Below are 15,753 nucleotides of genomic sequence, written 5' to 3' on the forward strand. Positions count from 1 at the left end.
GCTCTGCCCACTACAAGAAATCAGCAATGGACTATCAAAATTTAATCCCATTTCTAGCCTTCTGAACAGTTAAATTTGAAAGGTCTCCAGGGGCAGACTAATGCCCCCTTCCCATCTCTCTGCTCCCTTATGACTGCTACTTCAGTGTGACATTTATTGCAATGAGTTTTTGCAGCTGGGCAACTGAATTAACACATCTTAGATTGCTACAGTCCCTCCCACTTCAACACCCACATCCTCCTAGCCCACTGTAAGCAAGACAGGTGAACTTAAACATGACACACACATTTCTTGTGGCATGGCCTTAAACCTCACTTGGCCCCTTCTTACCAGCGTGCCATATGCTGTTTCTATTCCCTCCCACCTTGCTAATGCTTTATTTCAAAGGCATCCTACAGGAGTACTATCACCTTCCCACACAGATCCGACAGCAGATATAGAATAGCACAAAGAGCACATTTTCAGATGACTGTAACAGCAGCAAAGGAAACACAAGGGGTTGCCTTTCACCAGAGCAAGGCTATTGCTAGGGCTGTGCTAGCAGGCTCACTGCGGCAGCCAGAATCTGTCGAGAGGAGCCTGTGCACTGAACTGCCTTTCCCATGAGAAAGCTGCATGACGAGAAGTCATGCTACTCACTCCAGCTATCCGACTACAAAAGCAACTTTTGAAATCTACAGGTCATAAACTTTTAATTGGCCAGGGCAGAGTGGCTCAGTAGAAAAAATCCCCCTTCTCCCTCCCCTCTGGGCAGTGAGCTAAGCAAGACTCTTAGAAACATTTAACTCTTTTTGCTCAAAGTAATATAGAAAATGTACCCACATTACAGGTAACCAGGAAGATACTGTTAATAAAAATATGCTGCAAGAGTAGTGTATTAGTGGCACTTCACAGCAATTCTTAACATTTTCAGATGTAGTGTCAAAAGGTTGTTTTTGTGTATCTGAACATGCTTGTTGCTAACAAAAACGGAAGAAAGTCACAGCATGTTTTCAAATATCATTTGAACAGAAACAATCCTGTAAGAAATACATTTTTTTTGCAGTTAACACAAAACTGTAAACAGGATCAGTGTGTGTCTTTCAGCATCAAATTGTTCAGTAATAAATACAACTAAGTCTTAAGAGACTACGGAGTAAAAGTTCCCTTAGTGTCCAATTTTTAGCAGCTGTTGAACAGTCAGGGATGCACAAGGCACACCTCTGCAGATTCTCTACTTTTATTATTGACATACAAAAAAAAAAAAAAAATCTGTTCACCACTCAAAAAATGTTTATCTGCATAGTAAGAATTTTTCTACTACTATTTACAGGAAGGGCTTTTAGTGCAAAAAACAGGAAGTGATGATTAGCTGAAGTGCATTAAGCACATCTCGTACAGTTCCACTAATAACTAGTCAGCATCACATCTTGGGCCGCCAGCCATTAATGAACTGTAGTATTTTCTTAACCTGCAATTTGCTTAGCTTAAAGTCTTCTGACAGGATTTCTTCTGTAAGCTGAACCAGTAAATTGCCATCAATCTTCTCTGTAACAAAAAACGATATGACATCTTCTGACAGACCAATAAACCTCAGTGATTTAGACACTTCCTCTATCGAGAGTCCAGAAAGGTCTGTGGGTGGCTGCCAGGGAGAGCCATCCCCACAAGATCTTGGTGCTAACTGGAGGTGGAGGGGAGATGAGAAGGGATAAGACACAGAGAACGTATCCTGCATGCCCTTTTTAACGAGATATTGATCTTCTAAGAGGTCTGGAGAACCAGCTTTTGACTCCTCCTCAGCACCATCTATTTTCAGTGGCAAGGGACACATGTCTGTAACCGCTTTCTCTTCACTTGACTTCGGTGCCCGAGGAGGTAAGGCAGGACAAGAATGGCTCTGCTTTGCGTCGCTGACTCCCAGAGTTTTCTCATCAGTGCAGTCCAGAGAGTAACTTGCTGACTTTGGACAGGTAGAGATGGTGTTTGTGAACTCCGCTGGGGCCAGCGGGGAGTATCCTGCTGGGAGCTCACACCCATCAAAGTCAAAAGTCAAAGGTGCTGGACAGTTTCTCTTTGGCGTACCTGGAGTCTTCTGTCTGGGATAACTGTAGCTCCTGCTCGGATCAAGCAGAAAATCACTCTTATTCTGGCCCTCAGCAGTTCCTGAAAAATGGTTTGGCCAAGATAACCTTGAAGGCAAAGCTTCAGATGAGGGGCTTCCCAAAGGCATCGTGCTTTCAGGCTCTTTGGATTCGTTTTTCATCATGTTACAGGGGTAGCAGGAAACAGGTGTGCTCTCAGTTGGGTTGGTGTTGTCGCTCTCTGTGACATTGCTTAAGGAACAAAGCAGAAAGGATGTCATTAGTATGAAAAAATGTGGCATTTGAATAAATTCATAAATCATCTGACAGAGTCAGAGGGTGGCTGTCACGAAGAAATAATCTTCTTTCCTCCGGCAGAACTTCTCAGATGTGAATTAACACCACATTTGAATAATGCATTGACAGTTCTTTTACTCTTTCTACAAGCCTGACAAGATGCTGATATACCCAAAAGCCTCACATCTTGTTTTTTTAAGCTCGTAAAAAAGTAGATGTCTCAATTCAGTTCTGTGTCATCTCCTGAATACTCAGCTTCCACTGTTGAATTCCTGAGGGACACCGCCATGGAAAAGGAACAGCCTCACATCTACTAAAAGATGTCCTAATCCTCTATTTTATATATATATACCATAGATGTGTCATGATATGTAAAACCTAACAGGGGCAGGTCAGCACTGCACTAGACCCAAGCTTGACTGAGATAAGAGATGACCAAAAACCCTTTTGGAGCCAACATTTTCATTTGTTATGGCACTGGCATGTGCACAGGGCACAGGATCCTTTCTCACTCATCACTGGTACAAAAACTTCACCAGTGCACAGTACAATAACGCAGAGTTAAGTTAATGCTTACTGCCAAAGGAAGAGTTTTATGTAGAAGGGTAAGCAGACTTAGCTGTATGCTTTCAAATATCACACTTTAGGTTTATCACATAGTAACTTGTTTGCATGTCCATATCCTTAAGAAGGAATTACGAGAAACATCTGCTTTTCAAAAGGCATCTAAAAAAGTTTCGCTGACCTACTTCCAGGTGGTAAACTAAGCTTGGCCTGTCTGAGAGAACTGATGGTTTATATCCCAGTGTTCCTGAGAGACACATGCCAACAAAAGCATGTAATCTATTATCAAAAGCAAATGCTTGCAGCTTTTATGCCACTTTCTGAAAGAAAGTCTGAAGGGCTGGATTGATCTTTGGAATTCAGGCCAATTAAGCCAGAAAAAGAATTAGCAGATTTATAAAATACTTCATACAACAGATGGAAAACAGTAGTTGAAAAATTGTTTTAATTACTTACCTCTCTCTCCTGGAAACTAACTACTCAAGAAACTCAGTCGTCATTATGTGAACAACTCAGGGAAAATGGCTTGAGGAGGGCAGTAGCTTTCAAAAGCAGCATAGTTTTGAAAACGACAACAAAATTAGTTGCCCATGCCTTACAGTGAGTCAGAGAGCAAGCCAACCTGGACTTGCCCAGCTCAAACACTAAGCGCAGACGCGAAAAAGCAGCTCTAATCTGTAACACTGGAAAATTAGTTATAAAACTAAGCTCCAAGAGATGCGGTTTCCCCTCTATCCAACCATACCTCGGTCACAACTCCATGACCTCCAAACTTTTTTTTTACTGTTTATGTCAGTAATACAAGCCTGCCAGTTAAAGCAGTTATTTACAGTAGCAGATATGGGCTTTTTACCCCCCTCAACGACGATACACTATCAACTGGTCATTTCTGCTGCTTAAAGGCCGACCGGTTGCATGTACACACTGCAAAGCATTTTTCACAAACCAAGCCATTGGGCTGCTCAATTAAGAGAAGACAGACACTGAGGCATTGTAAACCACTAACCATACAGAGAAATTAAATTGATTGATCCTGTTTCTGTTCTCTAGTTCAGTATCAGAAATGTGAACTAATCTTTTAAATCTGAAAACTGATAAAGTAACATTTTCAAAGTACTTCCTTGTTTGTTCTCCACCAAAATTAACTCACTGATACTCAGTGTCAAAGATGCAAAAGAAACCTCAACTACAGCTGAAGTCAAGCATCAGGCATTTTTTTAGTCAGATAAGGACAAATCATGCTGGTTTTGTTTAAAATACTGTCTGTAACCCTTCGTGATCAAGAAATTAAGATCATTGATAAAAATGGCAAGACTTGAAAAGCAACTTCACCAGCAATCTAGTTATTCCACACATTGCCAATTTCTAGCAGCTTTTACTGCAGCACTAGGTCAAGTCTACCAAAATGGAGATACCTGGTCTGGACCCATGCTGGACATAAATTTCATTCAAATATTGAGAAGTTCAAGGCAAATAACAGATTTGTTTAGGTCAGAAAAGACCTTTAGAATCATCGAGTCCAACCGTTAACCCATCACAGCCAAGCCCACCACTAAACCATGTCCCTAAGCCATGCCTCCAGGGATGGGCACTCAACCACTTCCCTGGGCAGACTGCTCCAATGCTTGATGACCCTTTTGGTGGAGAAATTTTTCCCAATATCCAGTCTAAACCTCCCTGGGACCAACTTGAAGCAATTTATTCTTCGCTTCCTACTTGAGAGAAGAGACTGATGTCCATCTCATTACAACCTCCTACATTCCTGAGAAACTTCACTTCTCACTGTTTTCCTGGTTTCTTGGGAAGCAAATGTATTCTTAGCTACAAATAGAGAAAGCAGCATTTGGTGGGCCCCAAATGCTGGGAGGTCTTGTGCTCAGCCTCCTGTGGAGTCGACCTTGACAGAACTACTCAACTGGTTTTCATAAAAGCAAACGAGCAGCCTTGATCTAGAGTGATAATTGCCAGATACACAACACTAAGCTGCAAATGTGCACTATGGTTTAAAAAGGCAATTCCAGCATAAGTTATACCAATTGCATCTAGGCTGAAATTATTTCAGTGCCGTTTCAGATCAATTTGTAATATCCATACATGTAGTACCTTGTCACTGAAGAGATACCAAAAATAATGGCAACAAGACATTCAAGGCAAAAAGGAGATGAGACTTCAAAAGGTGTATACACTTTAGAAAGCCAAAGGAAGAACGCTGCATTGCTTGAAAAAGGTATGCAGCCACATAATTAAAAATGTAACGTCAACGTTCTACTAAGCCTAAGTGGATTTTCCAGTTTGTGGGTTAGCTTCATGCTAAAGTGGGTTTGATTTGGAAGCTGTCTGGCCCCTTTCCGCCACACCTCACTTTGCACTCAGTGGTGCCTGCTGGTCTCTCTGTTCTCCATCACACCCACCCCGTAGGTTCCCACATAGTTGGCACAACACATTTCTGGACTACTACGTACCTTTTGTGCCTCCACTTATCAGAACTGGCTGCACTACATGCATGTAGCACTGAAATCTCACCCAAAAAACAGCTGTTCCGATTTGAAGATTCAAGCCTTTCAAGAATTATACAGAACTGTACAGGATTTTCAGTTTAGACAGCCTATGTCACCTTACAGTGAAATCACTTACAGCAGTATGTGCTAGCACGGGGCTCTCACAGCTCAGATACATACATGTTGTGCAGTCCTGAAGAGTAGTAGGACAGAGTAGGGCTGGGAGAGCGTGTCTGCTGTCGTGTGGGTTTGGCTGTACGAGGAGGGATGGAAGGACTGGTGGAGGACGGCTTTGAGCTCCGTGGAGGGACGGGAGGAGCATTCAGGAGCCTGCATTCCTCTTTTACCTGTATAAAAGAAGAACATGTAAGTAAGCAGGGAGAAAAACTGGGCAACAGCACCCTCAAACAGATGAAACACATCTGGTTCTGCCTTCTTCTGTGAAAGGAAATCATTAAAAAGGGAGGAGAAGAGAAAAATGCTAAGTATATACACATGCAACAGGATGTGGCTGTCATAAAGAAGTCCAAAAGAAGGCCTTCTCAGAAGTTTGATATCCACTCATTCAAAAAGTGGCAGCAATAAAATGATGTAAAAGAACCTTCCAGTAACATACAAAATCAGACAGACTGTTCCAGATCCTTTACATTTGGTAAAGAGCAATTAATTAGGATGAAGCTTCATTAGCTTTGTTTATTTAGAGATAATAAACCAAGCTTATGTAATGAAAAGGTCTCAACAGACTTTGATGGTTCCTGATTTACTTCACCAGTGGTACTCAGCCATCCAGTTCCAGGACAATTCCTAGCCTTCTTCCCCCAGGAATAGCACATGTATCTCCTATTTACCAGATGCTGGAATTCACACCTGGAGCTTCAGTCCTTCTGTAGCTGGCAAAGCAGTCCAGGATGAGGTTAACTACAAATCATACAAGCTGAAAGGTGTGGGCAGAATTGCCTGTTCAAATCCTGCAACCAGCCAACAGGTCTAGGTCTATTTTTTGCGGCCAGCCAACTCTGCAGCTTAAAGCACATGACTGTAGCACTGCTTATCTGAAATTAAGCTTAGTATGCCTAGGAAGAAGCAAAACATGAGGATCCATCCCCATAGGAGAAATGGAATGTCAAAAACTATGGAATTAAGACCTTAATCTGATCAGTACGTATCTGGGAGAAAAACTTTATTTAGCAGGGCTAGAGGTGAGGAAGGCTACTGAGAACTAGTCTAACACACAGGATTTTCAAGGATGCACCACCTTCCCTCAGGCAGGAGGAGACCTCTATGTTCTCCTCGTCTGAAACAGTCTTAGATGCACCAGAAAAGGGAAGTTCTCTTTGTGTTTGGAAGCTATAGTTTATTTTTAAATTTAGCAACACTGCAGAACTAAAAGTTATCTTAGCAGTTCTGCAACACATAATTAGCAATAAAGTGATTTAATTCATTGAAAACCAAAATAAATGTGGAACCTTTTGCAATCCACTTCAATGCTTTCAAAAATGCAACAACCCATTTAATACTTCTGTGAAATGGAAAATCAGGGGCTAGGACATTGTAGGACCTTTTTTTCCTAATTCAAAACAAGTCAAAATTACAGGAAATGCCCAACAGCATAAAACACTGAAATAAATCTTGCTCTAAGGGTTCTTATTTGCTCTTTCAAGAAGGGGAAAAAAAAAAAAAAAAAAGAATCAGCTTTATTCATGTTTGTCATTGGATTCACGCATAAAACTCTTCAACTGTTTTAGTGCTGTGCCCCAAGGATGCCTAAGGACTTTCTAATTCTTTTCCCCCCAGGTCAGACTAGGCAAACTTAATACTGCATGCCATTGAATATATATACTCATGGGGTTAGAGAGATCATTTAGGGGAGCTCTTGGAGCACGGCAGACGGTCAAGAGCTTAAAAGCTTTCCTGGGAAGACTGCTGGCATACAAAGGTGCTGGCATAACAAACTATGTCAAGCTCCCTTGCTGACCTAGATTGCAGATCAGAACAAGGCCATAAATAATACTGGTCTGCAGTCCCAGTTGGTCCCTGTCACAAGACTGCGATTACAGCTGCCAGACACGGCCCTCTGGAAACCCAGCAGAGGAATAAACAGGAGAGATTTTGCAGATTAAACTGACAAGAGCCAGGGGAAACTTCAGAGGGGAGCTACCCTCACTAGGTCCAAGAGAACAGCAATGAAATAGAGAGGTAGAGAAGAGCCACGGTGCAACATGACGATCACCTCGATGGCTGCTGCTCTTAGGAAATATTCTTTCACCCAGAAGCACTGGACGCCATACAGCTGCCAGGCACAGATAAAGTGCATTTGCACTGCATGTCCCAGGACTTTCATTATTCACTGTCTATGCTCTCCCACACTCTAACATTCCTTCCTGTGACCTGGGTATGATGACCTCTTGCTGGTGATGTGAGGTGCCACGTTCTCCTTTTCCCTGGTGCTGTCCTGAGCATTGCCAGAACCACTGGACCCTGTCACTCCTGCATCTGGGCATTGTAGTGACCACTTCTGAGGTCATTCGGGTGAAACCCACCCCATTGCTGGCATGATCATAAGCTTAATGCTCCTTGCCAACAGGAGCCTGAACTTCCAGCACCCTCCATCAGGGACTTGCCTTAAATCAATCAGGAAAACAGCCTCTGATTTTATGCAAATGAGTGGTAGGGGACTGAAGCAATCTCTACTTTACAGACCTTAATTCAGAGGTCGTTTCCCCCCCCCCCATCCTTCTGCCTTCAAGCTACTTCGATTTTCTGACAGGTATTTACAAAGCACATGTGATACATCAGAATGCTTCATCCTGCCAGAGAAAAGAAACCAGAACAGCTTCTGAAATACCTAAATGTCCTTTTCTCTCCTGCAAGCAGCTCCTGTACACACATTTTAAATTTAGTGCATGCAAAAATACAATTGCCAGCCAATCCTTACACAGAATGGCTATGGAATATCATTCTAGGGGGAGTGATGACTAAACCGTATGTTCATCAGCCGCTCCTGAGATCTACTTATTCTATAAATACCCTACATGGCAACCATGCAAACATCTCCTTGGCCCCAGCCCACTGGTGAATTCAGTAGGTCACTGATACTCATTCCAAAGCTGTTCCAGGAAGCCACAAAACTGAGTCTAAATTATTATCATCTATGGAGATGCAGGGTTTTTATTCTGTTTTAGTTTTTATGGGGTTACGTCCCCTGCCCACTTCTAAATGGAGGTTAATATCTTTAACAGACACACGCTACATGGCTTGAAAGCAATACTGAAATTGCTGACAGCACTCACGCATTACCTCGGTAATGTAAGACACACGACAAAACTGTTGTTTTTCAAAATGACCTTAAAAGACAATGCACGTATCCTTCCCAAACACCACCCTGCTGCCCCCAGAAGAGAGTCACTATTCCGTGAGGTTTCACCAAGTGCGAGGGTCTACACTGATGCTGCGCTGTTGCTCCAGAGCTCTCCCAAAATCCCATCACCCATGCCTCAGCCGTGACACTGAGACATCCATGCCACAGCCATGACCCAGGGGGCCAGCACACCCCTGCCCAAGGGCTGCCCTCACCCTGCTGTAGGGCAACATTCCTCCCTGACCCCACCTCGCCCTCCTGCCCGCTCCCTGGCACTAGCTCCAGCTCTCCTTTGACCCTGCGCTGAAGCAGTTCAGCTCGCAGAAATCAGAACTAATCATTTTGCAGATCCAGACCTGGCTGCCTGCCCAAGTGCCAGAGCCAGCACAAAAGAGGAGCCAGGACCATGTGGCTGGGAAAGGAGGAGGAAAAGGAGGATGAGGGTGAGACCAGCCCCACGCCAGTTTACATCAGCGTAGGCTGCCAGGGAACTTCATCCCGATATGGTGCTGCTGGGCACTTGGCCAAAGGAGTCTGGACAAAGCATTGGTGCATACCTGACCTCGCAGGCTAGGAAGTGCTCTTGCGTTCCCGCACTTAGACATTATATATAAACACTCTTTGCTATGAATGAAGATGTAATGTCTTGACTTTCTTGTCTTTGCTGAAGCTGCTGCAGCCGCTTTTTGGGGAAGTTCTGGAAGCACAAAGGGCTGCAGTTATGCATTTTGTGCCTGCACCGGCATTTTCCTCTCATCACCGCAAATCCTGCACAGCCTGGCCAGGGGATCCCCATGGCAATTCGCTGCAGGCTAACCCAGCATAAAAACATATAACTTAGCTTTCAACCAGATTGAGACCTGGCTCATGGTGAAAAGGCTCCAGCCAACACTGCTGGACTGTTAGATGGCAATAAGAAAGGGTCTTATCAAGCAGCATCACCACGGTTTGCTGCAGTTCGGTGTTAGATTAGTTTCAGCTTACTGTGCAGCCACGCTCTTGAAAATACTGTAGGACTTGCAAGTGGAATGATATTCCTTTAAATTTACGTTCCAGCAAAAAACCCGCAAAACAAATTTGTTAAATAATAATATCCACCAAGATTTATGTGACATAAGAACATATAATTTAAATTTTGCTAAAGAGTCTGAAAAACCATTTCCTGGGGGAATTTTTCATTTTTCCTTTCTTTTTTAAAAAATAATGTTTAGGACCACGTCAAGAGACCATGTAATGAATGGATTTTCCACCCAGTCCACATAAGCTCCTGTTGATAAAACATACTTGTATTTGTGCCTCTGAAGTCTCCGTGACATTTCAGGATTGGAGAAGTGATTTCTCTCATGAGTATTCATTAGAAACCCTAGGACAGGACACGTGCTTTGTTTAAAACTGACTCCCCTAGAAGGGTCCTTTATCAGCTCTACAGAGCTCCTATTTAAACATATTTTCTGTCAATAAGCAGTACCAAACAATTAGCTCAGGTCTAGTTTGATAAAGTTTCCTTGAGGACAATGACAATATTCTTCAAAATCAGCCATAAACTCCTAACAGAGAAGACAATCTCATTAACAAACACTTCAAATCTGTAAAAATTCTAGCTGTCCTCATTATCAGGGCCTGTTAATTGAAGAAGCACAAACTAAGGTGATCCAAGGCTGTTCCAAGTGGCATCATGCTCCACACGCTTTGGCTCATATTTGGAAAACATAAGAAAACATGGAGAGATGATGTGGACAGCAAGGGAAAGAAGTGACCTAGCAATTCTTAGACCTTGTTTGTGTGAGCAAGAAAACCCAATAAATATCACATGAAAGTAGCAGGATTAAGACACAAGATCGATTGTGTTAAATATACTTAGGTGACTTTTCGGACATGACTTACACTTGGAAGGAAACTAGCTGAATTTGCACATCTCACGACATCTTACTGTTTCCTTGCCCTCCATATCCACACCACCTCCCCCTCGCCCAAGTCTTCACTAAAATAAAAAATAATTCCCAAGCAAGCTTTTCACCAGCTAAAAAAAAAAAAAAAAAGGAAAGAAATGAACACAAATACCCCTGACTTACTGCTTCTGATTTGGGAGGCACTGGAGGTGGAGGTAGGGAAACATCTGAACACTTCGTGGTTGCTCCAACAGTTGCAGGCACGGGAAGAGATGCGGTACCACACTTTGATCGGAAAGATCCTCTGTAGTTGTCACATTTGTTCTTCTCACTTAGTGAGCGAGTGAGAGGCTGGTCACCAGCCTTTCCAGACCCTTGGTCCAACCACAGCTCTTCGTAAGGAAGTTCTGGTTTAGTAGGCAGAAGCATGGATTCTTCGCTAACTTCAGGGAAAAGGTAATCGCTGCTACTGTCACCAGACTCCTGGTACTGAAGAGCATCATGAGAGAACAGGGCCCACTCATTACACAAGTCCCTGCAGCCGTGGAGGTTCACTTCACTATTCCCATGCAAGTTGTTTCCATAGACACACACCGAAAGCCTGTGGAAGGATTGCGTAAGCTCATCCCGCGCGTAGCTGAGGGAGTTGGGCACGTGGCTGTGCCCTGTGCATCGGCTCTTCTTCGGACTCTTGCAGTCTTCATTCCAGTCAGTTTTCACATCTCGCACAGCACGGGAATACTCATCTATGTCAAACTGTTCCTGGCATATATTAAACCAATGCTGGATGAGGGATTCGTGCCACAGCTCCCCCTTTACCAGGCTGTCAGGTAGAATAAATTTCGGAAGCGACAAGTGCAATGGAAAATGCATGGGAATAATTTTGTTGCCACGAAGCACACAACAAACCACCACAGTCTTGGTTTGAATGTTGACAAACTTGTACCTGTGCCCTTCACGGATAAAATGCAGGTCATAAGGGTTCCTTGGTGTAGGACTTGGCACAGTCACGTTAACAGGCAGCCTGGTTTTTTCTACTATATTGCGAATCGTGTGCTCACCTTCTTGCATCTGCACCTCCAGCGGGCTGCGGGTGCTGAACTTGCCCTTACACTGGAAGGGGAGACTAATGCTTTCGTTGGTCCTGTGGTTCATGCAGATGAGGCAGGGCATTTTGCCTCTGCCTAGCTTACTAATTGAATTAAGTTTCCCAATTTTTTTGAAGATGGTGTTGAGTCGTGACTTCTCCTTAGAAGATTTTGCATAAAGGATTTCTGCTTGCCCCATTAAAGTGAGCTCATCCCCGGTACTAAGGGTAATGTTGTAAACCTCAGTGTCTTCATTGCATTCACCCGAAGCCACCTGCAAAACAATAATAAAAAAATCTGGTTTTCCTTGCTGAAGATAATACTTCACATCATATTAAATCTATTGAAACTGAACTTACAAGGCTATCTATTGAGAGAAACTGAACTAACTTTATTTGGACAGTTGAGTAGTCAAGCGCAAGGTGTTTAACCTGAAGCTCGGCCAAGCAATCTTTTTTATTGTTCTGCATGTTCCTGCATCTTACCAAAGGCGAAACAGTCACATGAAACTGCTAAAGAAGGCACGAGACCAAACATAACCAATTTTTAAGGAAAGGACATTCAAATAGACACTTCTGTCACACAGCTATCACAGAGCATATTTGGATTCCCTTGGGTATCATTTTTTTATGCCCTTGGTTTTTGCTGTTTTCTAGAACTTCTTCCCATCTTCAGCTCCCTGAGGAGCAGAAAAGGTGATCTCATCAGTAAAGATGAAGCATATCCCTTTGATAGAATCTCTTCCAGGCTAGAGGAAATGACAGATGACATCTATTCCCTGAAGGAGAAGTCAAGAATATTGGTATATCCCATATGCCTAACTCCCCCTCTGCTTTGCTCTCCTAGTCATAGACTTCCTTCCTCATTTTTTGATCATAATTGCAATTTAAGAGATTAAACAACATATGCACAGCCATGTGTGTGCTTTTCTAGTATGGAAATGGTACTGGAGAGAGCTAAAAAAAAAAAAAGGCAAACCAGATGTCTGAGGCTCATTTGTTCCTGAAGTTATTTCCTTAAGACTGGAATAGCTCTTTACAGACAAGATTGCTCTGCTCCATATTCAAGTGGTTTAATGTGAAAAGCCCTTTTCAGGGACCTAACAGAAGCCACCCAGCTCTTCCTCAGCAACTGATACCTACTCATAAAGGAAGGCGCATCAGATAAACACTACCGGCCTGTTACAGACCATTTCATTTGGAAACATTTGAACATATTAGAGAAATTGCAAACGAAAATATGTATGCTGAAATTGTGTATCACTTCCTCACCTTGGCCACCCCTGAAGACTTCATAAAGGTACGTGAAGTTCAAATTCTGGGCTTCAAACTTGGGTATCGTTACAGAAGAGCCTTTGCATGAAATCAAGGCTGTAATTCCCATCAGTTAATAGCCAAGAAGCGCTGTGAATAACGCTTTACTCTTGTAAGATGTGATCTGCAATTCACCCCTGTTTGTGAAGTTGTGATTTACTTCTGCAAGCCTTTCAGAGCAAATGCACAGGCAGCTCAGCATTGCCTTAGCACTTCAGTCTCAGGGCTTCCAGAGAGGAAGTCATTCAAGCCTGAATTATCTAAACAAACACTAATTGGTCTAACCCAGGAAACTACTAGGATTTATGGTACATAATACTCATCCACAATTCACACCACTGGCCCGACAGCATTTTGAAACACCGCAACATGAAAGGAAAGCACCCTGTGTTTTTGCTGATAACACTGGTGTGACACTCATTGCTGGTGTCAGCTCAGAGCACTGCTTTTGAGCTGCAGTCTTTGGTGGAGCTGTTAAGGGCTGAGGACACAAAGGGCTCTGTGCATGTACCATTCCATCTCCCCTTTTCTTTCTGGAAGGGCTTGTACTGCAATAACATCATTTTCTAGCATCAACAAGTCCCCACAAATGGCTTCTGTAGACAATGCCAGCTACGTTGTCAGATACTTTAACTTGTGACACTACAAGTTCTTGCTTCCTGTGGGACACTGGCCAGAGCAAAGGAGGTGTCACAATCTATGGCTGTGGGAGCTCCTGCTTAGCCAACTTGCAGTTCCCTGGTGGCTTACAAACAAACAAGGCACTGTAGAAGGAAATGGCAGGTCACATGTGAAGCCATAGAGGTAACTAGCTGGCCGAGCTTCAAAACGCAGGGTTTGAGAAGCAGCTGCTTATTGATGGTGTCCATTTCAACCAGCCAAATAGCAAATGGATATTTAAACTCAACAGGCATGTTCAAAGATACAATTATTCTTAACTAAAAATTCTGGAAAACATGCTTTTGTTTTCTTTTATAATATAGTCACAGATAAAATAAAGCTGAATTTTACTGTGCTGGAACAAAAGAAAAATCATGCCACATTTCTAGTTTGGCACTCTGAGAAAAATACCCTCCTGCATTCTTCCTTCTGAGCAAAAATATAAGGCATCAGCTGCTGTACAAAACTGTAATAAAAAAAAGGAAAAAATGAAATATGAAGTCTAAGACTGCACAACTTTTATCCCTATCCACAAAATGCTGCTATGGTGATGTTAAGGCTGCTGGTACACCTCAGCAGGCTAAGTATATTTTAAAATTCAAGTTCTGAAAGTCAAGAAAGCTAACTTCTCTCTTCTTGTGTTAGCTTAATTCATTTACAACCACATGCTGATTAACGTTATAAAGCATACATGGTAGATAAATGTGTTCCAGGATATTAGCAATAAATATATATCAAACATATATATATATATCTCAGTATGTATATACCATACAAAGCAACGCTCAGCTATCTCTAAGGTTTTGTTTCTCAGATTACATGATCTTTACTTTGTTCTTGTAGGAAAGACCCATGAAAATCAAACTTGCTCTGACCTATTCACTCAAACATTTCACTTTATCAGTCACCACAAAACTTACAAAAACATCAGCAAGGGATCATGGACATTAGCACAGGACATCAGGTCAGGCTTGTAGAATCCTCCAGGTTGGACATGACTCCCAGAGTCATCCAGTCCAACCTGCTCTTCAAAGCAGGTGTAGTTATGGCAGGCTGCTTAGAGCCCTCCCCAGTAATATTTTTAGTTTCTCCAAAAATGGAGAATGGAGAACACACATTTTCTCTGGGCAACCTCTTCTTGTGTTCAACCACCCTTGTGTTAAGTTTTTGGTTTTTTTTTTCTTATATTGGAGCAGAATTCTCATGTTCCATCTTGTGCCTTTTGTCTCTTGTCCTCCCATTGGGCACCTCAGATGAGTGAGTCTGTCTTCTTTACACCTTCCCATTAAGCAGGTAGCACAGCAGAGAGATCTCCCCTCAGCCTTCTCAAGGCTGAACAAACCCAGCTATCCCTGCTTCTCCTGATACATAATTTGCTACAGCCCCTTGACCATCTTGATATACTGGACTTGCTCCCACATGTGAATGTCTTCCTTTTATTAGGAGGTTATTGGAAAAAGGCTGTTTCCAAAACTGGAAGCAATACTCCAGCTGTAGTATCACAAGTGCTGATGGGGAATAATCACAATCCTTGACTTGTGGGCTGCACTTTTGTTTATACAGCCCAATATGCTGCTGGCCACCTTTGTTACACCACCAGTGCTGCCTACTGGGTACCCCTCAGACTTTTTCCACAGAGTCACTTTCAGCCTGTTGCAGAGCTTATGGCATCTCAAGTGCTGGGCTTTGCACTTGCCTTTGGTCCCCCCTCAACCCAGGATTCAGTGAAGCACAGCCGCTCTTCAGAACAGGTTTGATTAATGTCAAATAGTACAATTCAAGACAACATGACCTGCGAGAAAGTGCTTATCATAAATTATTCCTAAAACGTAGAAGGGGTAACACCACACCAGACTCTGTTCCCTCTACACCCCATGCTCCAAGCACTGACCCAGCAGGATGTGCACCTTCAAGCATCCCATGCTCCTCCACGCCCCCACTGAGAACATGCCCCATGCCCCCTCTGCTTCTTGCTATGCAGGCGCTGGCAGGGTGTAGCAGAGCCCTAGGCTATTTCAGACAC

The 15,753-nt window shown here is 43.0% G+C and overlaps 1 protein-coding gene across 1 annotated transcript; it reads right to left on the minus strand.

Moving 5' to 3' along the window:
- Window positions 1-1,402: 1,402 nt before the first annotated feature.
- On the minus strand, window positions 1,403-12,031 carry GAREM (GRB2 associated, regulator of MAPK1; the record flags this gene model as incomplete). The annotated part of the gene is made up of 3 exons (XM_010024056.1): window positions 1,403-2,315; window positions 5,603-5,769; window positions 10,853-12,031. Coding segments are annotated over 3 exons (2,259 nt in total), but the record flags the coding sequence as incomplete, so codon positions are not given.
- Window positions 12,032-15,753: the final 3,722 nt, after the last annotated feature.

The sequence above is a fragment of the Nestor notabilis genome, unplaced genomic scaffold (assembly GCF_000696875.1).
Source record: "Nestor notabilis isolate BGI_N333 unplaced genomic scaffold, ASM69687v1 scaffold14971, whole genome shotgun sequence".
Taxonomy (NCBI): Eukaryota; Metazoa; Chordata; class Aves; order Psittaciformes; family Psittacidae; genus Nestor; species Nestor notabilis.